General features: G+C 31.9%; 2 protein-coding genes across 7 annotated transcripts; both read left to right on the top strand.

The window, feature by feature from the left end:
* The first annotated feature begins 1082 nt into the window (after window positions 1–1082).
* Window positions 1083–12475, top strand: LOC131951345 (ADP-ribosylation factor-like protein 8A). Its single transcript, XM_059313714.1, has 6 exons — window positions 1083–1315; window positions 8745–8825; window positions 9379–9452; window positions 9574–9735; window positions 10073–10143; window positions 10272–12475. Exons 1-6 carry the CDS (start codon window positions 1193–1195, stop codon window positions 10316–10318), a joined length of 558 nt encoding a protein of 185 aa, XP_059169697.1. The 5' UTR covers window positions 1083–1192; the 3' UTR covers window positions 10319–12475.
* A 1510-nt stretch (window positions 12476–13985) lies between these two features.
* On the top strand, window positions 13986–26343 carry LOC131951347 (isocitrate dehydrogenase [NAD] subunit gamma, mitochondrial). Of its 6 annotated transcripts, none has more exons than XR_009388419.1 (14): window positions 13986–14061; window positions 18760–18855; window positions 19007–19107; window positions 19262–19377; window positions 19545–19602; window positions 19739–19871; window positions 20380–20513; window positions 21256–21358; window positions 21722–21868; window positions 22233–22327; window positions 22437–22497; window positions 22584–22672; window positions 23682–23750; window positions 25468–26343. XR_009388419.1 is itself a non-coding variant. In XM_059313718.1 (14 exons), the coding sequence occupies exons 1-14, from the start codon at window positions 13996–13998 to the stop codon at window positions 25476–25478; spliced, it is 1227 nt and encodes a 408-aa protein (XP_059169701.1). In that variant the 5' UTR covers window positions 13986–13995; the 3' UTR covers window positions 25479–26343. The 6 variants fall into 6 exon arrangements, 5 of the variants coding, with proteins under 5 accessions (XP_059169701.1, XP_059169700.1, XP_059169702.1 ...); XM_059313718.1 differs by lacking the exon at window positions 23682–23750 and adding an exon at window positions 24228–24247 and having other exon boundaries at window positions 25471–26343; XM_059313717.1 differs by lacking the exon at window positions 23682–23750 and adding an exon at window positions 24228–24247.
* The last annotated feature ends 684 nt before the right edge of the window (window positions 26344–27027 follow it).

Below are 27027 nucleotides of genomic sequence, written 5' to 3'. Positions count from 1 at the left end.
ACCATGGAAAGTTACACTACAATAATACAGCAAACCAGACAAACTCTACAACAAATAAATTATTAGTAGGACATAACTTATAATTATAGGGTCTCCTCACTGTCTGTAAAGATATCGATTTAAATAATTGTAAACAAAATTAGATCTAGATCTAGTAACAAAAATAATTTAAAATAATAAACGGCTGATGAAGTAACACCTTCTTCTTTAGGTGTTATCCATAAATGACGTCACAATACATCATAGATTTACTCATCTTATTAATATACTTTAAATTAAGAATTATGTTTCAAACAGCAGAGTACAACAAATAGGTCAGTTGCATACTAGAGTAGTAGACCCAGTGGCGTCGCTAGGTCGAGTGTCACGCCCGGTGCAGCACATCGCGGTGTCAACCTCCCCCCCAAGAAACAATATATATATATATATATATATATATATATATATATATATATATATATATATATATATGTGTGTGTGTATGTGTGTCGGCCTACATAGGCGTATAATTTAAATATATGCCGCATAATTAATCATTATTGCAACTCGCAGTGCTATTTTTCGCAATGGTGTCACCCCCTAATTGGTGACACCCGGTGCGGTCCGCATCCCCGCCCCGCCCTCGCTAAGCCTCTGAGTAGACCGGTTGATAATTGAGTGAAATTCCGATTTCTCTTTTATAAGAGAGTTTAATAATTATCAATGAAAATATTGCAATTAATTATTGTTTTTAAAGGGGCAAGCTTTTAACTGTTTTTGTTTAACATAACGCATGTTTACAAGAGAAAAAAGTTATACTGAGGAAGGGATCGTCAATTAATTATTTCAAATAATGTTTAGTAAATGATCAATATTTATGACTATTCAACACATTTTAAAAGGATTGAGTTTCGAACATTCTCAGATACATTAGACAAAAACAAAACAAAAGGTACGCTATAGAATTTATATATCACGATCAAAATTGTGAATTTTCATTGCTTGAATTTTGATTAATTTTTTAAATTAAAAATATTAAGGATTGTTCTTGTAATTTATATTTTGTTATGTTGCTTGGAACAAATTCCAACGAAACCTTGACCCCATGACTGCTAGTCACATGATTGTCTGTTAGTCTTTCCTGTTGTAAAGGGGTAGAGAAGAAAATAAATTTACTGGACCACGAAAGAAAACGTAAAATAGACTATCAACCATGTTTTCATTCTTTCAAAGAATCCTAGATTGGTTCAAAAGTTTATTTTGGAAAGAGGAGATGGAACTGACTCTTGTAGGATTACAGTATTCTGGAAAAACCACATTTGTTAATGTTATTGCTGTAAGTAATTACTAAGTAACAAAGAGCCCAGTTGTCGTGAGTTGAGCTTAGATTAGGAATGTTGGGATATTTTTCCTAATTACCATAGAATGATAAAATGTACACAGATTAATCCTATAATATACCCCATTGATAAAAATACCAAATTTATCATTCTAGGCCTAATAGTTTTTTTTATATGAATTTTTAAAGTTATGTATTAAACCTGTTATATATCACTGTATAGCTAGTCTCATAACGCGAGTTGAATTACCTCCCCTGACCCGCTTTTTTATGGCCACTTTCTAGTTCGTTTTTTTCGATCGCGTCTCGGCACTGTTGCTAAAAATAGCATTCGCGCAATACCATACGGGTAAATCTGTTTGGCGTCTGCTACACGTGATAGATCGTTGAATGGCCGACAAGCTGATATAAAAATTATTGCGACCGGATGCGATTTTTGTGGAAATTGAGCTAGATTTAGCAAAAGACAGCTATATTTGTGTAAAATATTATTATTTATACTTCTACTTACACAGATATTTTGATAACTGCAGTTCAGCCGTCCATTTTTCTTTTAAAATGTATCTTTAGAATTTCTGTACCTTTTGGCAATCGGTCAGGAGCATTTGCGCACTAAACCCACCCCCCTACCGCAGATCCGATTTTTTTCCCAGTGAACTCGTACTGACCTCCCACATAGCTAAGATAGTACATTGATACTGATGGGAAAGCCTCTAAATCTATATTCCTACTAGAGATCTAGAAATAAATCTAGATCGTGGAGTTTTTATAATGACTTTTAAATTGAATGTCTCCAGTTTAAGATATTTTTTTTTCAAAACATAGCTACTTTTAGTACTATATTTATTTATTTTTATTTAAGTATTTCAAACCCTTTTGGTAGTTTTTTCTTAAACTTAGACCTAGATCTAGTGATTAGATATCTATATTTTGTACTTATTACTTGCAGGCCTATTAAAATAATAATAAAACAGTTTGCTTGATAACTTCATTAGGTCATTTCATAAACACAAATGTTATAAACATATAAAAATCACAAAACCATAGGTAATATCTGAATTCTGTAGCCTACCTTACATTTAGGCTAATACTGAATTAAAAAGAAATTACATTAAGGTTTGAAATTAATACAACTTGTAATTAAGGAAGAAAGCTTCAATTCTAAATACTACAAGATATAATAACAAACAATGAAACAAATTCAAAGCTTTTTTCAACCCATTTAGTCGAAAAGATTTTTATTTTTTCCGATATTGACCAAAATAAGTTTTTAAAGCTTAGGCCTAATGTTTTTACAAACATAACTCAATTTTATTAGGCCCCTGTAAACATTAATTAAGATTCCTCTGTAGACAAAGCAATCTATTTGGCAGATGAAGTAGAGTTCATGTTTCTTGACCTCGGCATATGAAGTGATTGTCTGTGTGGTCAGCGATATTCACAGCCGCCTTTACTTTTTACCTTTAATTTCCCCAATGTATATCAGGTACCCATCAGAAATGGGTGGACTCTAATTGAATTTTATTAAACAAACATTTTGATATAGGCCTAGATCTATAATCTATAACATTCCAAACAACATCTGTTCTGTAGAATTTTCCTTTCTGCTTCCAAATGCGGTATTTTCCAATTGAAAATTCATCACAAAACATACAATAAATTATATAAATGGCATTTTATAAATTTATATAAACTATTTACTTTCACCTTGGTGTAAAAAAATGTAGGTATAAGCAAACTGATTTCAATAGTAAGAAAGAATCATGTCTTTTATTGCTTACTAGCTTTAAAACAAGTGAATTTGACTTTTTACCTGCGTTTTTGGTCGCGTTTCTATATATTTTATTTGCGACACTAAAAAAATTATAATTAATCAACCGATTATGCTAAATTAATAAAATTGGTACTGTTGGATTGCATTTTTAAAGCTCTACAATTATATGCTATTCTTTTTATAATTTGAAGAAAATTGAATTTATATGAGACTAACTACACTGTAACATCGGATTTAATTGTGTGATTGGCTTTAGGCTTGCATACCACTGCTGCTATTCGAGATATAATTATAAAACTTTGCACATTAGTGCTAGAGAGTGTGGGCAATAAAAATATGAAAGTAAAATCAAAATTTGATGAAGGATAATTAGAACTAATCAAGTCAAATTAAAGTGAGGGGTGCTGTTCTATATAGGTCAATATGCAGACTGAAAGTCTATGTTTTTTTTTTAAATATTAAAATTGAAACTTTGCTAGAGGGTGGGGGCAATAGAAATATAGAAAAAAATTATATTAAGTATGACTGCATATAATTAAAAAGTCCTATGAAAGGGTGTTGCACCCTTTTATAGTAATTATAGTGACTGCAACGGACGTATGTCCAGAATGTTACTATAATAGATAGGATACATTTTGGTTATTGATACTGAAGCATGTAATAAGAAGAATGCTGAAAAATAAAACTAGGGATGGTGTGTTAAAGCACTTAACTACTAACATGCAAGTCTTAAGCTCAGATCTCAGACGAGTCTGTCTGTGCAGCGTGCAGCATCCACCAAGCTCAGATGAGTACCTGACCCAAGGGAAAGTAAAGATAGCTTGGCAGAGAGCTAACCACACCATCACTTCATGTGCATGGGTCAAGAAACAGATAAACTCTACTTCAGCTGCTTTATGGATGATGGATTGACAGGTCCAAAAGGGAAACTACTTTAATATACTAGGGCCTTTATAAGACCCTATTGATATTTTGGTACAACTAAATTACTAATCAATAGAAAAACCTTAAATTCTTGTAAAAGTTTATTAAGCTAAGTGTTAATTTGTACCAAATCAGAAGTTACAGCTTCCCTGTCTATCTGCTTATATGAATATATATATATATTGGCAACATGCAGTGATTTAAATCCGTATTGTTTGTTGTTATTTGTTTTTTGTTACTTTTTATTATTAAATGTAAAAATTGTATCCTAAATTATTATGAATAATAATTATCATGCCTTTTTCATGTCATTCTAAATTCACTGCCTTATTAATTAGTACCCCCCCCCCCCCCCCCCCATGTCAATTGCTGCACCTTTTGTTAATTATTTACTAATGTCATAAGCATAATTATTACAAATAATTAAATAAGTTTATCACCAAGCTTCTTTACTTATCATAACCAATAATAGGCCCAGACTTACTTTATCAATCGATACATATAGTATATAGCATTAGTTATACTAAGAAATAGGCCTATAACTTATTTATAGTATAAAGTATAATAGTTTATTAAAGGCTATTAGTATTAGCCTTAAATCTAAGTAAGTAGGTATGTGTGAAATGCTTAACACTATTTAATGTAAGCCTAAGCTTCTTGCCTGTCGGTTTTAATAGATAACTTGATCAACGTATTTTATCTAGTTTTAACAGTGCCACCCACAATTTAAATTCTTTCCAACTTCGAAAACTACGTCATTGGCATTAGTGCGCGTATTTTATCGATAATAGGTAATGCGGTGCTAAACCGACGCCATGGCGTTGTCAAGGCCGAAGCGCTAGCTCGGGGATTTGACATGTATGATAACTCGTAAGCAGAAGTAGTAAGTGCCATAAAACCGTTATTATAATAATATTTGTTTATTTAATGGACACTTACAACTAATGGCAAGACACTTATAAAGGGTTTAATACGTAAACTTATTTAAAATGTGACAGCACCGTACGGGACATGTTCGCGAGATAAACTCATTAGAATCGTGCGATCGATTTCGGCTTAAAGATTGTCATAATGGCGGTAATTTTCTAATTGAAACATATAATACGACTACACTAGAATATCTATATCGAATATTTCTAAAAACTCGATTCCAACAGTGAGATTCGGCATTCTTCGGAAAAGGGCGAGTTTTTATAAAGACTGCATCGAAAAGTCCGGATGTTGAATACCGAATCGAAACAGCGGAAGTCGGAATGCCTAGCTTAGATTTTAGAAGTAAATAAATTTACTTAAAATGACTGGAGTCTCTTTTCTAGTCTGCTGAGTTACTCGAGAAAACAAAAGTTGTTACTAAAACTAGATCTAGTTGTTAACTTATTATTATATCTAGTTTAGCTCTAAACTAGGGTCTATGTACTAGACTCTATGTAGTTTCTGGACTACTATCTAGATTTTCTCACTAAATCGAAAATTTACCTTAGCCTACCCAATTTTCAATTTAAACGTGACCACTGAATAATATACATCCATATTTAATCCATTAGGCACTAATTTTGAAGTTTTAAGTTTGTTTTAAACTAAATTACTTAATGGACACCAGCGAGAAAAGTCTCAAAGGTATTTGAGAGGTGTATAAATTAATTTAAAAATCATGCACAGCGTAGTTACAATTAATATGGTTATAAAATCCTGTCTATCTGGTTTTTTTCGGACTTTACTAAAGATTGGATGTATTTGATGTTTATAATATTTTCGGTAACTAAATAAAAATTAAAAAAAAAGCAAAAACAATTTGGTTTTCACGTGTAATGGCGACATAAACAATGGCATCCCGCTATTGGATAGGCCGCCATTGATTTTATTGTACACATTGTAAGCTAAAAATAGAAAACTAGGTCATGGGGTTTTAAATTTGCATTGTAATTTAAAAACTTGATCTGCAAAGTTTTGTAAACAAATAGTTATCGATCACTAAGTTACTGTACAGCCAATCAATATTTGTCTTACGAAAGTGAAACATCCGGTTATAACTTAGGCTTGATGAAAATAAATAGAAATGTAGCCTTAAACTCAACAAATTATTTTTAAGTTCTCTGGATTTGCAACTTTTATAACATTTATTCTAAAAATATAAAATTTCTAAATTAATTTTAGGCTTAAGTTTTTATTTTTTTTTTTTTTTTACGGTCTAAATCTAAAAAGCACGTTTTTATTCCATGTCAACAACATTGGGGACGGAATCTCGTCAACTCGCTCGCCTCCATTTAATATTTATTGTCACTCACGCCATTTACGACACACCTCTCCATGACAACACAATTTACGTCTGTAGCCACGGCAAACCACGAATCGGTTCAACTTTTTAATTGGCTATGCACCAGAGTTCCTCACTACTGATGAGTCAAATAGCGGTCATGTGGTTTTTAAAAAATAAAAATAAATTGGCTGTGATATGAACGCCGGTCTTATAAAAAAACATGATTTCTTTTTTCATAGACTGATAAAACTAATAATGCTTTACGTTCTCGCTCATTTTTGTACCTACACCATCGATAATTTAAAAGTTCTATTAATTTTAATGAAACTAACTTTTGAATTTAGCCTCCATCCTCCAAAAAACCCAATTTTAAAATGCTTTTATGGCTTATATAGCCCTGCCACCTATGGTTTGTTTTTATAACGCGAAAACCCGGCCATTTTGCTTGTGGTAAACATTTTAAACAGTAATTCTTAGAAGGTCACTGGAACTAAGACGAAAAATCATCATAATTCAAGCATCCGGTCTTTACGCCATATTGTTGTTAGCAACCGGCCACGCCTCTGGGTTAATGAGTAATATTACTACTATCCTATCCTAATGAATATTATATTTAATTTAATTAGTAATAGGCCTTTAAATTGTTTTTTAAGGCCTAGGCCATCTCTTTATTTATTTATTTAATTATAATCCTACTCTTTTTTGTGTCAAACCAGTTAATTAGGCCTATGACTGATATGAGGAGTATGGTTATCATTTTATGTGCGTAAAATCGGCAGAGGCTAGTAATGTGAAAAAAAGGTGACTGATTAAATTTTGTAATTATTTAACATTTTTATGAGGATTTATGTTTTGAAAGTTACAAAAATGTTTCAAAGTTTCATTCATGTAGGCCTACCTGTTTTTAAACAATTGTATTAAAACTTTCCAGTAATAAATAAAGGGATTAACAATGTTTTCATCAGATGCAACCAAGCTCATTTACTTAAGCAGCCATCTTGTTGAAGTTTTTTTTGTTGGTAAAATTAGTTTGAGATCAGGGGAAACCACTTTATTTTACTGATAGGCACTGTTTGTATAGCAAATCTTGCTCGCAAACACTGCTGTTTAAAGTTAATTTCTGGCCTATATTGATATACTTCGACATTGCTTTTAGTTTATCATTCAATTATCTAATATATTTGACACAAAAATGTCACAATATAGGCCTACTTGTCCTAAAACCATAATAATGAGTCACCTTTTTTCCCACATTTCTAGCCTCGATTGATTTTATGTACGATAGATTACCTAGGACTACTAGGAGTATGATAGTTTTAAAAATTAGCAGGTCGTAAGTACATAAAAAGATTCCTACTAAAATTATTTGATCCCTTTTAAAAAAATATAAATGGGCCTCTAGAAAACAATTACACAAAAATGAAAACAAGAAATCATAGGGCTATTAAAAAAATAATCTAAGTTGGATTATAGTTTGAGTGGCTTGCCATATGATAAATTTCTTATTTTTCTTGATTTTTCTGAGCTAAGATTGTTCTTTTGTACCAAATTATTTCAGTTTAGGCCTTAAATTTTGTATTTTTGTATTTATTATGGATATAGGCCTACTTTAAAATGAAATAGCTTAAATTAGGAAATACATTTAATCTAAAATGTAATGAGAAAGGCTACATTAAATTTTAGTTCTTAGTTGCTAAATGTGTTTATGTAAGAATAAACTTGTGTTTTGTAAGCAAGTCTGTCACTTAAAGAAATGATTCACTATTTTAAAATGTAAAAAAAAAGAAACCCTGATATTTTCTTTCAAATTATAGAAACACTGTTATGCTAATGTGGTTAACCAGCAAAGAATTAATTACGTTTTATTAGGCCTAATTGGAATGGTAACTTCTTATCTGCTTTTCCTAGGGTCCTACAAAGAAAAGCCCTTGCAGATTTTAAGGATTGTAATATATGCATGTGGGGTCATCCATAAATGACGGCACGCTTTTTTTTGACGATTTTTACCTCCCCCCCCTCCCCCACGTCACAAGTTGTCACAAAAATCAAGACCCCCCCTAAAATGACATCACACCTCAGCCTACAAATTGCTGTTTAATTTTTCTTAAAACATCGATATTTTTCCAAAATCTTGTCAGAATTCTGTCAACATAGAGTATTTTGATCAATTCCTATTATAATTTATTAAAGCCGTTTTCTAAAACGTGAAATAACAGCTAAATAAAACTCATTTTCTAACATTGCTTTTTTTATAATGCAATAAAGTGACGTCACACCATCTGACCCCCCCGCCCCTCATCACACACCGTCACAAAATTACGGACCCCCCCCCTACGAGTGTGACGTCATTTATATATGACCCCTATGACAATTTATAAAGGAATGGTTTGTTTAACATATCAGTATATACCATATTTTTGCATTCTGTATAATATGCAACAACAAGCTTAGTTTTATTTCTTTTTTCCTAGTCTGGCCAGTTTAGTGAAGACATGATACCAACAGTGGGCTTTAATATGAGGAAAATTTCAAAAGGCAATGTAACAATCAAAGTAAGTAGGCTGTAACGATTTAAAATGTTTTTTTATTATGCCAAAAGTAAAAGCATTACTAACTTGTTCCAATTAGTTCTTTCTAAATGATTCATTAAATCAATAAAATGCAGCGTTCAATTTTTCATCTAAGTTTTCAGTCTCATATCTAGAAGTTGATATCTCTAGAACTTCCATTTTTAGTCTTACCCTTATACATGAATGTATTTCTTTTGAATTATTTTTTTTAAAGTACTTGCAAAATGGCATTTTTCAACCCTGCAGAGCCCCATTCAGAATCTGCCTCTAAAGAGTTACTTTTGAATGTAAAATGATTTTTAAAAATAAAGTACTTTTTCTAATATCAATCTAACCCATAGTTTTCTTTTTCTATGAATATAAAGTTACTATATGCTTGTTGCTTAAGTTCTTTAAAAAGTTTTTGGCAAAAAAATAATGTTAGTGAAAGTTGGCCTAAAAAGTTAATACTTTATAGATACCCATCTCTTTTGTGTACTCATTACTATTTTTGTATATAATTCACAATTGTTTTGTAATTTAAAAACTTCTTTAGCTTTGGGACATTGGTGGTCAACCAAGATTCAGGAGCATGTGGGAAAGATACTGTAGAGGTGTCAATGCTATTGTGTAAGATATCTTAATACTTACAAATATAATAATTAACTAAATCTAGCTCTATTATTATCATTAAGTAAAGTAAAGGTGTATTATTTATTACTACTATAGACAAATCTACTTTACTTTGCAGTTACATGGTGGATGCAGCAGACCATGATAAACTTGAAGCATCTCGCAATGAACTTCACAATCTCTTAGATAAACCTCAACTTCAGGGTATTCCAGTATTGGTTCTAGGAAACAAAAGAGACTTGCAGGGTGCTCTTGATGAAAAAGAACTCATAGAAAGAATGTAGGTTCTACTTATGTTTGCAGGGAGTCTCATTTATTTACACCAAAAAATTAGCTTAAAGTGGGAGAGATTTTATTTTAGTTTTTTCAGTAAGATATGTAAGGCTTAAATGTTCAATTATCCTTGAGTGTATGAAAGATCATTATAGCTCATACATTTTTAAAGCATTTAAAATGGCAGTATTTTATGCAATTCTCTATTGTAGATCAATTAGTTTACTGTGTAAATTAAGGTGAAATTTAGGTTAATTTTATTTGGTTGTATTACAATTTTGGAACATCATTTTCTATTAGAAAGTTTATATAGATCTAGTTATATTCCACTTATTTTTGTATAGGAATCTTTCTGCCATTCAAGACAGAGAAATCTGCTGTTACTCTATATCTTGTAAAGAAAAAGAAAATATAGGTAAGACCTACTGAAATATTTATTTATCTTATTATATTATTCAAACTAACTTGAATGGCACCTATATTAAACATAAGAAGACTCTCCTATTAATTCAATTTAAATTGCATTGTTTCTCTATCACTTAGACATTACACTGCAATGGCTAATTCAGCACTCCAAATCTGGACGATAAAGCACTACAATTGCTGTTGGCTGAGAAAAGTTTACTGATAGAGAAGGATGTCCTGATTTTGTTTATATGATGAACTTGATACTGTGTGTCTGTAATTAAAATGAGTTTGGCTTTAACAATGGGTCTATGAGTGTGAATTTACATTTTTTATAACTTTAGTGAATGTCAGAATGATGGTTTGTGAAGGTGTATGGCTGTTGGACTTAAAACTAAATAATAATTTTACCATATATTTAATTTCTCTATTATTTTAATAAATTGTCCTAGTGTTGATTTTCATGCTTTTAATTATGTTTAAATGTTGATTATTATTATACAATATTAAAACAACTGTCAATAACAAGTTTTTTTTTCCAAAGAAATCTACTACAATGAAACAGGTCGTTACAAATGTTTGTTCTCCAACATTGCCAACTTCATTGTGATTCTTCCAAAAAAAACACAGGAAATTGATTCTCAACACAATTAAAAGAAAAGGTTTTAATATCTGTGATTTGTTAATTGTAGCATGAATCATATATAATATACTTATAAGAAAATGTGAACAAATGAATGGTTTTATGATATTGTTTTTGACATAACACAGTGCATTGATGACATCATTTTGTGTGCAATAGTTGACATCACCTTTTGTTTCCTGGGACCTATGTCATCATAATTTGGCTTGTAGGTGGCAAGCTTTTGCTAACTGTGTTTAAGTTCTAACAATTCAGGCATTTTTGTTACCATGTGGAATTAAGTTTTGGGTTTAATATATAATTTTGTAAGTGTTTAGTGTCAACTACGTACTTTCTGGATCATTCCTTGTTTATAACAATGCAAAGGAGTGTAAATAATGTGTACAGGACCTTTTTTTTTTTTTTTTTTTTTTTGCTTGAAGAAAATTTGTAGAGAAACCTTTTTTTTATATTGCAGGATATATTGCTGTGCTTTATTTATCATGATATTAATCCAATGGCTAATTTGTATAAATGTCTGTTTAGTAAGCTGATTTCAAAAATTCATTATTCTTTAAATAAATAGCTATAGCTTAATATTTGCACTCTTCTTGAACTACATATTGTCCTCTTCTTGAACTTGCCCCTGACTTATGATTTATTAATGTTGTGTTGTTTGTGTTGTACATGATTCTGCAGTCGCTGTCTTCTTCCTCTATTTTGCTATATACTACAACATTGCAATCAGTAAGAAACTTTACTTTTAAAATGTACTTGTTTTTTTTTTTTTTTTTGGCCTTTTAAAAATGTATTTTTAGTGGTGTATATATCTCTATGTTAAAAGTAGTAACAGTAGGTAATAATTCCTCTACTGAATTATGTTACAAAAAAGAAATACAGCGTGTTTAAGGCAGTGTGACTTTCTATTTTTAGTCAAGTATGAAGAGCTTTGAAAACTTAAAATAATAAGCACAGATTTAACTATTGTTTGGGCTGTGATAATAGATGAAGCTCCATATATATTGACTAAAGTAATGAAATGCCTTGAAATGGAGCTATATTGAAACAAAAACCCTAAACCCTACCTTTAGTATATTTTTAAAATAAAGAACCATAGTAAATTACTCTATTTAGATCCAAGCAAATAAATTCCAACGCTTCTTAAAATAGAATGATCTTTGAGTTTAATTGAGACAGAAAAAAAAAATTACACATGTATTTCTTAGCAAAAAAGCATTGTTGAAAGAAAAAGCTTCAAATATGTGATTGTTTTCTCTATTTTTTCATCTCAGAAATTACAGCTAAGTAGATTTTAACTTAAATCAAGAACTGTTTGACACCATTGTATGCATCCTCTTTTTAAGTTTTGTATACATTATTATTGTGGCTGTTTTTGGCATATTGTAAGTGTAATATTTTACGACAATACATAAAAAAACCCATAGCATTAATACATGTTACTAGATTATTTATTATTTTATAAATACTGATTACTAAGCTTTGCAAAGCTTGTTGGCTAAAATTTTGGTGTTTGCTTGCCATGGGGTATTGTCTACATGCATTTAACTTTGTTAGTCCCACAGTAATGAGACTAAAGATTTGTGATTAGTGATCTACATTTCATTTGCTCTATTGTATGTTTTAGATGCATGCTTCATCCTTGTCTACTTGTAATGTATAGTTTTATGATGATGAGTAATAAACATTTTCTTAAACAGTTGCTTTGCTATGTCTGTTAATTGGTCATTTAGCAAGTATTTTTTTTAGTGTGCATTATTTAATGTTAAGTGTTGTCCCTGTTTGACAGTTCAAATATTTAGTGTGTAAATAATCAGCCAAACTTTTCCCCCCAAATATTTTCATGGAATTTAACTGCTCTGACAATGATCCTTTTAGAACTAGTGTCAGCATGGTCGGTATGGCTGACCATTTTGAAAAAAGATTTCATTAATTAGCTTGACATCATCAGTAGTCAATGCTTCCAATTTTTGAAATTTAAAAATCTATCATATTGATAACACCCTAGCCTGTCAAAGCATCAATCACATTTAAGCAAATTTGAAGCTGCTTAAGTGCTACATCTACAGATCTTTTTGATCTAAATATAGAGCTTTCGTCAGCATTTTATCACTTCAAAACAACAATGTCTATTCATAATGCCTATTTCTGAACTTCAAAGATTTTTATGGATGGTTGATATTGTACTTATTATTTTTAAAAAGTAGGCCTTAGTGCTGCAATTCAAATGACAAAGATTACACCCTCAGTATTAGGGACAGTATAAAAAAAAAACCTTGTTGATAAATTTTTGTCTATTTCTTAGAAAATTAAACTCGTGGTAGAGAATACACATGTGAAGGTGACCGGTGTCTTGTAAGCTATCTTATCAGCCAAAAATGTAATAAAGCCATTGTAACACCCAATTTATAATTTTTCTTATTTGACTTCATAGTTGTAAACAAAATGTACTTATACAGGGCTTACATACACATATGCATATAGAGTCTATATATAGGGCCTAGATCTATATACAAGTAAGCTTACCATTTTTCGGTTGCCTCCTATTATTAATGAATAAATGCCTAATATAATTATAGGGGTCGTCCATAAATGACGTCACACTCGTAGGTGGGAGGGAGGGGTCCGTAATTTTGTGACGGTGTGAGATGAAGGGGGGGGGGGGGGTTCAGATGGTGCGACGTCACACTTTTGCATTATCAGAAAACAAATTTTAGACGTTATTTAGCGTTTTAGAAAACTTTTAATAAATTTTAATAGGAATTAATTAAAATAATTTTGACAGAGTTCAGACAATATTTTGGAAAAATATCGATGTTTTAAAAAAAATTCAACTGCAATTTTGAGGGGGGGGGTTGTAGGCTGAGGTGTGACGTCATTTTTGAGGGGGGGGGGTCTGGCTTTTTGTGACGACGTGTGACGGGGGGGGGGGGGAGGAGGTAAAAAGCGTAAAAAAAAAGCGTGTCGTCATTTATGGATGACCCCATAGATCAATACATTACAATTAGCTTGAAACCAAAGTTGTATAAAATATATTGTTTAGACCAAGATCTAGATCTATTGAGCCTATATAAATTAAGAATACACAATCATATTTTAAATACCATAATTTATTGATATAACTCTCTACTGAAGCTCTTGAACTAATTATATTAATAGTTATTAACTAGTTAAATAGCGAAACGAAATGTAGCCTAAAGTTGTTTATAAATTGTATCCAACATGGCGGCCAACTTGCGGTCAGTAATCGGTCAAAAAATCATTGTAAGGACAAAAGCATTATTTCAGGTTAGTAAAATGTATTGTCCGAGTTTTAGCATTATTGGTAGAATGTAGAGTTAGGGCTTCGGTAGTACTGGGGCAAGAGTAAGGGTTAGCATAGTTGACAGCAAAACAACTTCAGTAACCCGTCGTGTGACCGTGAGAGTGAGTGACATCTCGGGCCGAAGCCTGAGAAAGTGAGAAGAGGACAACTTACTTACACCTTTACACTCTTACACTTTACTTCCACTGTGACTTAACAGTCTTACACTTACAAATGTTTAGATTTCTAGACCTTACAATCTTTTTGAATCTTACAAAGTTACAACATAAGAAAAGTTTAGATCTAGATCTAGAATCGGTAAAATCTTAGTTTAGCGTCGTAAATTCGGCCAAAACTAGTAATGTGGGAGAGAGTGAATTAATGAATATGTCATTAAATATGAGTATATTTTCGTATATTTTAATAAAATATTATAAATAATTGAATAATAGATCACCATTGAATATTGATGGTTAAATCAAGTTAAATCAATTTAAATATCCTGAAATTAATTTTTATCAACCCTGTTCGAGATAGTAAATTTGCTATTAAAAACAGCAGCCATCTTAAGAAAATGTTATTGAGAGTAGCTTCCCTTTCATTTCTATTCATATGAAAATGTATTTAAATATGATCGTCTTGTTGTATAGTCCGTATTACAAAGCATTTTTTTAAATGTGAATTTCCTAACAAACAACTTTATTAATTCTAGAAGCATTGTGAGATGCAACTTGTATCTATGTATTAATTCACGTTTTTTCTTACTCAGAGGCGTAGCGACCCTTCCCGGGACAAACTTTTCGATTTGCACCCCCCCCCCTCGAGATTTCGATTTGCACCCCCCTCAAACTTTCAATTTGCACCCCCACCCCCCTCGAGATTTCCATTTGCACCCCCCCCCCCCCCCCTCAAACTTTCGATTTGCACTCCCCTCAACCTTTCAATTTATTTTTCCAACATATGTCCCCCCCCCCCCCCCCCCCCCCGTCCCCCTCGCTACGCTACTGATCTTACTATTACTAAATAGTTGTGAGTTTTTTCTTATTGTTTGAATGTTCACTATTTTCATTTCAGGTTTTTCTTTACATCAGTTAGTAATTCTATCGTAACTTATGACATTTTTTTTTTACTTCTCTTTACCTTAATTAAACCCCAACCTCCGTCATATTTTTGTCGTCAATGTCACAACAAGTCATAATGTAAAAAATTACGCTTCACTCTGCCTTATCTAAGATCTCTAACCATAATTTTGACAACATTAAATGTTTGTCATCATTTACATATACAAAGAGACCAAATGTATTATCCACCAGCTTCCCTCGTAAAACATCATCTAAAACAATGAGCCCGTCCACCCCTTAAGCGCGTGTTGTCATTATGGTCGATCCCAAGTCTCCACCTGCCAGACACATTTTGGTTATCCTTTGTTGTCAAATCGTCAATATCAAGTACACAAGTGAGTGATATGGGGTTGTCCATAAATGATGTCACAATGATGTCACATATGATTTGCTACGGGAGTGAGTGAAGATTTGTGACGTCAACTCAGGCGGCTTTGCAATTTATGACGTGTCGGTCTCATGAAAGGAGGTGAACGGGGAAAAATACCTAGGTGATTGATGGAGAACCTCTATAATGCTTTGTTCAATCAAAATAACGATAAATAAGCATTAGTATACGTATACCTTGCTTAAAACACAAATGTCGCAAGCCTGCTAGTTTAAGACATTCGGCAAAACGTCCGCAACACATTATCCCCGTCAAAAAGGCTTGCCACCAAATGCCTGCCGACGAATAAGCCGTGTCTAATGCGGGGCGTTAGGAATACGGCCATTAGCATGGGCCACGTTAGAGCACCAGTAAGCTATCGCGCTTTGTAAGATGACGTAAATACTTAAATTCAATTTCGCTAAACTACGCGAAAATTTAGTAATGTTCCATCGTTTGAGGAAATTTATTTTCTTGGACTTAAATTGAAATATGTTGACTGTCTGGTCTGGCTCTTAATTTCCGAATATCACTTTTAATGTATCAAGATTCAGAACTATAATTTACTTTAATATAAGTGTCATCTTATCGTTTATTGTGGTTTTTAAAAAGATTCAGAACTATAATTTACTTTTATATAAGTGTCATCTTATCGTTTATTGTGGTTTTTAAAAAGCGCAGAGCAGCTACAAAATCGGACGGCCATCCTGTTTTCACCAAGCTTCTTTTGGAGCTTAATATGGGTAGTCTAGTTCTATACGGTGTGAGCTTAATACATTTTTAAAGGGCCGAAAGTCTCAAGACAGCAAGCTTGCAGAAATAACTACGTACGTTTAAATGGACGAGTGATAGATGTGTTAGGGGCTGTTTAATGAACACCAACTTATGTAATCAAACTAAACGTCGCGAAAGCGTCAAAAAGGCAGTGCTTATTGTTTTTTTTTTCTATAAAATTAGCCTAACAGTTGGCGGTACCGCTACATGACGTCACGTGCGAGCGTTAACTCGGTGACGATGTGCTAAGTGGGGGAATGAAAAAGGTAGGGTTCAAGAAATGCGACTCGGCAAGCTTTTGACATTTCTTGACCTTTCTTAATAGTTCTTTCGTCCCCACTGAGAAAATGGATCACCAATGAATGACGCGTCATACTTCTACAGCTGGTCTTTCTCCCACAACCATCCCGTTTTCACGAGAAAAAAAACCTGACCAGTCTCCAAAATCACATCGCTGAGTTCTACTCAACCTCTCCCCACCACAAATCACAATTTCTATCTGAAACAATATGTTCATATGTTTGCTCTGTAATAATGCACGCTGTCATTACTATCTTAAGAGCGACGTCATTTATGAGCGATCTAATATTGATTTGCTTACTGCAAATAAAGTGTTAAAAAGTTCGACCTCCCAACAATTGTTGTGGTCTTGGATGCACACTATTAAGTCTGATATGGTCTATTAGTCATTCATGTCAACTATATTTTTAAAAAAAGAAAAATTACTATACAGGGGGTCATCCATAAATGATGTCACGCTTTTTTTGACGATTTTTACCTCCCCCCCCCCCCTCGGCTCCGTCAAACGTAGTCACATAAAGCCAGACCCCCCCCCTAAAATGACGTCACACCTTAGCCTACACCCCCCCCCCCCCCCCTCAAAATTGCAGTTGAATTTTTTTTTAACAGCTATATTTTTCCAAAATCTTGTCTGAACTCTGTCAAAATAGAGTATTTTAATCAATTGTTATTACAATGTATTAAAACAGTTTTTTAAAACGCAAAATAACGTCTAAAATTCGTTTTGTAACATTGCTTTTTTAAAATGCAAAAGTGTGATGTCGCACCATCTGAACCCCTCCCCTCACACATAACGTCACAAAATTACGGGCCCCCCTCCCCCCTACGAGTGTGACGTCATTTATGGACGACCCCCGGCATATATTAAAACAATACAAAACAATCATATTAAACCACAAAATCAACACAAAAGACATGCGAATAGACAATTTATTGTTTTTAAAACATGGCCGCTGCTTGTATTTACTCATTGTTGTCTCGAACGGGGTAGTTTAAAGTTTATTCCAGGATATTTATGACTGGTTTGGTCTTGGATTGTGATTTGTTATTCAATTATCTGTTATATTATGTAAAATATGACATAAATATGGCCAAATGAAAGAAATATTCATTAGTTACCTTCATCGCACATTACTAGCTAAGTTGGAATTTACGACGCTAAACTAAGATTTTACCCTAGAATCTTATTTCTTAATCTTTCTTTAATTTTCTTATCTATCTAGATCTACAATCTAGATCTAGATCTATCTAATAATTAAAATATCTATCAGCTATCTAGATCTAGAATATAGCTAGATCTAGATAGAATCTAGTAAGTAGTAAGTAGTAGATAGTCTAGATCTAGATCAGGGGTCTCCAAACTTTTCAATCCGAGGGCAGCATTAACTATCAAATTTCAGTTCGGGGGCCAGTTTCTTCCAGGGATGTCTTTCGTTTTTTTGACCAAAGTTCCTCAGCTATCACCAACAAACGATTTTTTCCTTGGACATAAAGATCTCAGTGGGCCGTAGTTTGGAGACCCCTGATCTAGATCTAAAATTTCTAGAATCTATCTTCGGATGATATTTCGAGTCGTCCCTTTGAATCCCTGTAAGAACATACCCCCGTCATGGCCTCAACCAACAGGCAGGCTTGTTGCATTGAGTTAAATATAAACTCAAAACAATAATATAAAATTGACTCACCACTTAGAATCTTCTAACTTTAGGGGAAATATTTAGTACGCAAATGATCATCTATAGTTACTATACTATTACTACCAGATCTATTGGTCCTGTATATATACTTAATACTAGTTGATACAGAAACAATGAAAATGTTTTTCGGCTGACACTATTCGAGCCCTGTCGATACACTGCGCAGTTTTCAGACCGGTGTCCATATTATCACGGCTCATTAAATATTACTAGTAATTATGTGTGTACATTTTATGCTCCCTGTGTGTTGTTAATTTAAATCAATTAGTTAATCAGCACTCTTTCAATCAATATTTCATTGCCAGATTGTTTTACAAGAGGCATCAGATTTGGGTTTTGGTGGTCTTATTGCAAATGTTCCTTTTAATTTTTAATGCCATGTTGATAGTCTAATTACTAATTCGTTTTTATATCCTAATACAGAAACCTGCTGTGTGTGATAGTAAAAGCCTCGCTGCAACATGTCACCTCACCCAGAACAGGGAATATTCCCTGGCTCCGCAAACAGTTTCAGAACAGGTTACATATTCATAGTTTCACAAAAAAGAAGCTGTTGCTTAATGATGACTGTTTTTAAATTATCTGTTGTATTAAAATGTTAACAATAATGAATAAAAATGTATAAAGACTTGTGAAAGTTTTCATAACTAAGTAGCATATATTTTATCAGTCTGAGGCCTTGGCAAAGTATGGAGGAAGACACACAGTGACACTTATGACAGGAGATGGTGTCGGGCCAGAGCTTTTATCACATGTACAGGAGATTTTCAGGTACTGTTTTTCAATACACCCTGGTTTTAACTCTCTCAGTGCAATTTTTACTTGTATAAATATTGATATTTTATAATTGAATTTTACCCTTTAGCCAACATTTTCCACTGTCTTGAGGTGTATGGTATAAAATATTAAAAAAATTTCACTTTAGATATGCTGGTGCTCCAATAGACTTTGAAATAGTTGAGATAAATTCATCCACAAACACACCAATTGACATGCACAATGCATTGCTTTCTGTCAGAAGGAATGGAGTGGCATTAAAAGGTACTCTATTAGTTCTCACTTTAAACAAAAATATAACTATATTGCTTGGTTCTACAGTTATGTTATGACTAAGTTGGTATTTTAAATTTATTAAAGAATATTTGTTATCACGTTAACCTTTCATAAATATACAGCAATTTTTATGCTTAAAATTTTGCTTTTGTAAGGTAACATAGAGACTAAATTTGATGATCCTTCATTCAAATCTATGAATGTTGCTCTGAGGTAGGTTTATCTTTTTTGTGAAGGGTACGATTATTGACCTTTTTATTTCAAAATTATTAAAACAATTTAAGTTATATAAACAACGCTGTAAGCAGCCATTTAGGCTATTTTTAAAGAAATATGTTTGTTTTCTTAGAACATCTTTAGAGCTCTTTGCAAGTGTGGTCAAGTGCAAATCTATTCCTGGTATCAATGTAAGGCATAAAGATGTTGATTGTGTTCTCATAAGAGAGAATACAGAGGGAGAATACAGGCAGTTGGAACATGAGGTAATGGGGTCAGTTTTTTTCAATTTAACCACTAAGTCATTGATGAAAATTCTCAAATTAACCTCATACTTATACTAGGAGTAAAGACAGTCATCCAATTTTATTTTGTTATAATATGGTTGTCTTAAAAATGTCAATATCAATTCAATTGATTAACAATTTCAGCAGTATGATTGGTGTAATGAATAACAGCTGAAGTTGAGTGTCATTATCAATATAAATATGGGATTAAACAGTCCAAAACAAATTGTTTTCATACCCCACATACTACATGACAAAGCTAAACCTAAATCTGGCTTTTGAGAAAAAAAAAAAAATATCCCTGCACTATAATGTGAAATTTTAACTTGTTTGCTATTAAATATTTAAGTTGGCATAAACATTTGTTCTTTATTGCACTCAAAAAAATAATTTTTTTTGGTAATATATTACTCGCATGGATAAAACTTTATGAATATTTATAAAAACTGACCTGTATAATTGTATCTAACCTTTTATGCTTTTACAGAATGTTCCAGGTGTTGTTGAAAGCTTAAAAATTATCACAGCTGAGAAAAGCACAAAAATAGCAAAATTTGCGTTTGACTATGCAGTACGTCATGGTCGCAAAAAAGTTACAGCCATTCACAAAGCTAATATTATGTGAGTTTTCATTTAAAAATATATGATACATTTTTGTAACTATTTTTAATAATTTTTTTGTAGACCTATTGTGATGGAGGCTTTACCTATATAAACTATATACTATATATCCTTTTATATTATTCTACATTGTCTTTCTTAGTGGTGAGGATGGAACCTTTCTTCTTTCTATGCGTAACAAACAATATAACACGTTCAAGAAGAACAATACTATACAATACATTAATTTCACTGAATGTCAATTACACCATAATAAATAAAGTGTCCTATTCCCACTATCTCTGTAGTCATATCTTCTAAGTCAGCGCTATTTTTGTCATGTCATGCTCACATTATACACATTCTATCAACTTACTAAAACAACCACATATACTCTTTCACCATATTGTCTACTGTCAATAAGAACTAGCTCTAAACCACCCTGATTAATGAATTCCTTACTCTACTGTTAAGTCCAGTCATACATAAATCTACCCTAAGACACCTATGTTGATCAAAACAAAGCATAAATATTTTCAAAACAGAAACGTTCTTAATTTTACTCATCCACAATGATTCAACTGTACATATTGTATCCTTAAAGACATACAGTGTAAACTAGTTTTAGTGAGTCAGGCCAAACTTAACCTCACAACTCATGATAACATAAATTTTTCTGATAATTTAGTAGCTTTATTTTCGCAGTCTTTACACAGATAAGTTTTATTACATAATAAATTGATTTATTTTTCTCTTGACTTAGGAAACTGGGTGATGGCCTGTTCCTGGAGTGTTGTAGAGCTGTGGCTAAAAGCTACCCCGACATAGAGTTCAATGATCTCATTATTGACAATGCCAGCATGCAAGTATGTCATATTTCTTACACATATTTGGCCTAAAAACATGTTTCTATTACCTTAGTTCTGTTTTCATCAATTAGTTACTATAATTTATAAATATAAAGATACAGCAATTTAATTTCTTGCTAAATGTTGTTTTCTATAAAAAAGTTTGATGGTTAAATGTTTTATGTGTTTTGTAGCATAATTGTAATTTTATGTTGAATTTTAACATGGGAGGGTCTATGTGCACCCAAGTACTGACCCCCTCAATCCACATGTGTTCACAAAAGTTGAATAAGTGGATGACCCCGCACAAAAGTTGAATAAGTGGATGACCCCGGTGTGTTGTTCCATTATAAAGCTTTACTAATGTTGTTTCTTTAACAGATGGTGGCTCGTCCTAGTCAGTTTGATGTTTTGTGTATGCCTAATTTGTATGGAAACATACTCAGTAACATCGCCTCTGGATTAATTGGTGGTGCTGGACTAGCAGCTGGAATGAATCTTGGAGATAAATATGCTGTCTTTGAATCAGTATGCCTTTTTTTAACAACTTTTGTGTCATCAGCTATTCTATGCCTTATCTTATAAAAAGCTGTCAACAACCACAATAAATTGTTTAAATAACAAAAATGTTTATTAAAATAAACATCAATTTGTGACATAAGAGCTATATTTTTAGGGTACTCGCAAAAATAAACATCAATTTGTGACATAAGAGTAAGAGCTATATTTTTAGGGTACTCGCAAAAATAAACATCAATTTGTGACATAAGAGTAAGAGCTATATTTTTAGGGTACTCGCAAAAATAAACATCAATTTGTGTCATAAGAGCTATATTTTTAGGGTACTTGCAAAAATAAAAATCAATTTTTGACATAAGAGCTATATTTTTAGGGTACTCGCAATTCTGGGCGATCAATGAGAGGTAAAAATATTGCTAACCCAACTGGAATACTTTTTGCTAGCTGTGACATGTTGGATTACTTAGGGTATGTATCAAGAGATTGCTAGAATTTACTTCAGGTTAATCCTAGTTTTATCATCTTTTATATAATAATATTAATAATAAAATTACTTTTAAAATTACTTTTCCCCTAGGCATTTTGAACATGCTAAACTCATTCGTGACTCAGTGATGACAGTACTTACAGAGAAAGAGGTATTACATTCTGTTTCTTTATAAAGTTTTATAATTTCTTTCAAATTCTTCTCATGAGATGACATTAAGCTGCTTTTTATTTTTAGATCAGAACTCCAGATATCGGAGGTAACGCCACCACATTGGATGTTGTTAAGGCCATTATAGATGATGTCAAACCAAAAACTTTAGCTTGGTAAGTTCCTGGTAAACATAGAACAAAAATGTGGTGCATTTTGAGGCTTTCAGGCGGTGTGAATTTTATTTCATTTTTTTTAAAGCGTGCTTTGGCTTGCCATATAATGAATTCTAAGGCTACCAGAAAAATTCTCTTGCAAAAACATTTTGAGTTTCATTATTATTTTTATGTGAGTTTGATTTCCAGTCCCTCATTTTTTAAATGAAATTTTGAAATTCTATACACTGTCCATTAAGCTTTCAAACTCATGATTTGCTTCTTGTATTTGTGCTTGTCGTGTTCCTATGCTTACCTCAGAGTTGAATAGACTGATGAAAACATTTATTTATTCATCAGTCAGATTTATCTGAGGAGACAGAATCAAATTTAAAAATTCCTGTTTTTATTCTGCACTTTATATTATTCCAGTTTGATAAATTGGCTGGGAATAATTTATGTATCTCTATTCATAATCACCCAACAGAGGAATGGGGCTAGCATATAATCTAATTAAGAATATATAAATTAAGTCCATAAACCTACTTACAGTACATTGTTTAAATGGTTCCCAGTGATCGAAATTAATGTCAGGGCAAATTACACTCAACTGAAGTTGTTAATGTTTAAAACAAATTTGAAAATGTGTTCCATTTATGATTTTTATATCTCTCCAATCGTAAAAGAAATTTTCTCACAGTTAAACTTATTGCAAAAACCTGTTGAGTAAGGTTGAGTCTCTGACAACAACATAATTTTCTTGGTAGCAACAAAAAAAAATCTGTCTTGAAGTTTACTCTGAATAAACCAAAATAGAGCAAGAGCTAGAACACTTTCAGCATTGACCTGAGTATGATTTACTGTGGTCTTTTTGTGTAGTGCATTAATTGTCCCATAGTCACTTGCCAGTGTGATATACATGTTTTCTAGTTTTTCATCAATAGTTATTGTGTTGTTTCATTTCTTAATAGATAAGCATGCTCAGTTTAATTATTTTTTTTTGTTTTGAACTTCATTTTGAACAAACCAGGAGCTATTGAGACGAGCATGGTACACATTTCACTTAAAATAGTTTTCTGGGTTTTTTTTTTCATTTTGTGTGAGTAAATCTAATCATTTATACCTACTTTTGTGAATTGTGCTATGTTTTTCTTGTCATTAAAGTAGTCTAGTTGAAACAACTATACTTATTTGTATTGAAGTATCTAACAAACTAAATTCTGTTCCTTTTATGGAAATAGAAAGTTTCTTATATTTGTAAATGAACTAAATTTATAATTTGACTTATTGTGCTCTTGCCTGCATTTAAAAATCTGTTGTACAGTTAAAATACAAAAAAAAAAGAAATCCTTGATTTCTTGAGGTTTTTACAAACTGCAAAAATGAAAATTATTTTTGAAGTAATTGAAAAACGATAACAGAAATTTGTATTTAACAGAAAGACATATCTAATTTACTAAAACTTTTTTTTTTTAGAATTTTTAGCTGTAGTCAAATAAAAAATGAAATGACAAATTACTTTCTGTTTCTATAAAACATGCCTGACACTACTAACTTCTAACAATTATGTGTTTAGCCTCATCAGTGTTCAGAAAAGTAAGTATTGTTTCAGTGTAAACTTACAAGTTTTAGTATTGTAGTTGTCCTAGAATATTGCCTGTGTTTATTATAATCATGAATGGCCATGTTTTAACTTTTGACTATTCTAAGGTGAGATGATAAGTGTTCTATTTATTTTTTATATCTCATACATCAATCAAGCCCATAATTCAATCAACATCATCTCACTATTCGCAGCTTCCTTTAAATTATACATGTATAATTTAAGTATTTAGTGTCAAGTATTTGATGTTAAATGTTACATTCTTTGAATGTTAATTTAAAAGCAAACCTAAAAAAACTACACATGCTTGCAAAATTTTAGTTGCATATGCAAGGCTTAGAGTAGTTTGAATGTCTTACATTAAAAATTAGCATCACAAATTATTAGTGTAGTTGCAGGTGCACCAAACACAAATAAGTATTGCTAATGCTTAATTCAACATAAATTAGCAACACTCTTTGAAAACATGCAATGTTATTTTATCTCTGTGAAAAATAAGAGTATATTATAATAGGCAGCTGCAATGTTGCTGTTCGTAGAAATGTTGCTTTTGTCTTTCTCAACCTGTCATTTGCTGTCATGGTGTTATTGTTGATCCCTCTTCATTAAATATTTTAACATTATTGCAAAGTAACTCAGAAAATTACTTTTAAAATACTAACAGTTCTGGTATGCAAAATAAATATTACTGTTTAAAGAAAGAAAAAGATTATTTAATTTTTATGCTTGTTTTAAATAATTATCTAGTTTAGACTAAAGCAATAATACATTATTTTTTTCATAACAGCTTAACTTAAAACATACTTCAAACATTGTTTCTTACATTATTTTAATTATTGATTTGTTTCTTTTGATTGCATGTTTTTTTCTTTTTTCCAAAAAATGGAATAACACTAGATGTACTATGTCTATAACTTTGTTGTTGTTGTGGACCTATTTATTTTTAGTTGAAATATCATATATTAGATCATTACTGACATTTTAAATTCATGATCAGTCCATAAGCATTAATTTATATTTTAATGTAAATTGTATAAAAATTTAAAATGAAAGTACAACATTTTAATAATATTGCATTACTAGTATTACTCATGAGCTACTAATTACACATGAAAACTTAAGCTCTAATTTAAGAAAAGTTTATTTCATTTTAGAGAGATTTTAATTGTTTTACCATCAAATTACTATTTAATATTATAATTTCTTTCCCCAGAAGATGTGTAAATATTGTTAGGGTTGAACATCACCAGAGAAATCACAACTCATTATTTGAATATGTCATATTGATACCAAGTGAACATTTCAGGCATTGAATCAAATGTTCTTTTCATATCTGTAAAAACATGCATTAGTTACAATAAATTATGTATATTACTAATACACTAAGAAAATATTTACTTAGTTTTATATGTTTTATATTGAGACTGATTGTTTAATAATTATAGTGTAATTAAAAAATGGTTCCAGCCTGGCTTTATTTAACATTGAAAACTGCCAGATCTTAAATCATGTTGTCTTGATGGTATAACTTTCAAGTGTAAGTTATTGATTAATTTATTTTCTTATATACATCATTCTTTGAGGAAAATACAGCACCATAGGAAATGAGTATCACTGTTGCTAGTCTTTCAATATCCAAATATGCATGTGTGTAGTCCTCAATTTAAAATTAAAAAAAAAATTATTACATTTTGTAATAATTTTGACCTAGATACTCAAACAATTTTTGTCATTGTTCCATCAATTCAATGACAATAAAAAGTGTAAGAATAGAACAATGCCAAAGGAGACTAGAGTAACTGGTGTTCTCTAAGCCCTGGTGAACTACTGAGTCTGTTAACTGACAGTTGGCTGAGGTAACTCTCCCTACATCAGCTCAGACATCAGCTATCTCTGGATGTTACTGAGAGTATTTATTAACTGCACTGTCCTGTTATGTCCAATGGATGGCCTAAATACATATGCAATAATTGCTGAAGCTTTGTAACTAACACATGTCCAAGGATAAATGTATTGCTCAAAATTATTTTAAATGGAATCTCACACACAATGTCTTGAATATAAAACTAAATTAAAAACCTAACAAACATGTGTTTCTTTTTCCTTTCATGAAAGTTAATGTTATAGTGCAATTGATGTTTACCTCCTGTTAGTTCAGGCAGTAATGTGGGTGCAAGTTGTGATCCTATTCTTTATTACTAATCTACTTGTGTTGCTAGTGTGTAAAAATATAAATGGGAAGCAGTAATGTGGATACAAGTTGTGATCCTATCCTTTATTACAAATCTGCCTGTGTTGCTAGTGTGTAAAAATATAAATGGGAATGAAACAATACATTGTTCAACATACAGATTTGGACCTTTGAATGTGTCACATCAGCTTGAGATCTGAATGGGCTACATCTGTTTGATATCTGGAGGAGCCTAAATTTGCTCTAAATGTGCTGACTCTGTTTTGTTTAGTTACTGAATTAACAGGTTATTTCCCATTGTAATAACATGAAGCTACCCCAGGTTATACAATCATTAACACCTTTCATGCACTCAGTCTAGCAGGAGAAAAGTGTGGCATTAAGTTTGTATTTTGTTTTGAAATTTGAGTTTTCATTAGATGAAAGCAGATAGTTTTCACCTCAAGGACCTTGCAACAATATGGGATCTCTTTACTCCTGTCGCCCCCTCCCTCCACCACCACCATATGGAACGGCGTGGCCTAGCTGTGCAGCGCTAGACTGCTAACCCGATAGTTTTGAGTTCGAATCCGGGTTCAAGTT

Source organism: Physella acuta, unplaced genomic scaffold (assembly GCF_028476545.2).
Source record: "Physella acuta isolate Inbredline_101_S28 unplaced genomic scaffold, ASM2847654v3 ptg000808l, whole genome shotgun sequence".
NCBI classification, from domain to species: domain Eukaryota; kingdom Metazoa; phylum Mollusca; class Gastropoda; family Physidae; genus Physella; species Physella acuta.
Note: the sequence above shows the minus strand (reverse complement) of the source record. Positions and strands in the feature narration are given on the sequence as shown.

Bases quoted from the DNA above. Each gene is read 5' to 3' on its own strand.
- LOC131951345 (XM_059313714.1), top strand. From the start codon at position 1,193: ATGTTTTCATTCTTTCAAAGAATCCTAGATTGGTTCAAAAGTTTATTT. The intron at 9,453-9,573 runs GTAAGATATCTT...TTTACTTTGCAG, and splicing joins AGAGGTGTCAATGCTATTGT to TTACATGGTGGATGCAGCAG. The intron at 9,736-10,072 runs GTAGGTTCTACT...ATTTTTGTATAG, and splicing joins AAAGAACTCATAGAAAGAAT to GAATCTTTCTGCCATTCAAG.
- LOC131951347 (XM_059313717.1), top strand. From the start codon at position 13,996: ATGGCGGCCAACTTGCGGTCAGTAATCGGTCAAAAAATCATTGTAAGG. The intron at 19,872-20,379 runs GTAATGGGGTCA...ATGCTTTTACAG, and splicing joins ACAGGCAGTTGGAACATGAG to AATGTTCCAGGTGTTGTTGA. The intron at 22,328-22,436 runs GTATGTATCAAG...CTTTTCCCCTAG, and splicing joins GACATGTTGGATTACTTAGG to GCATTTTGAACATGCTAAAC.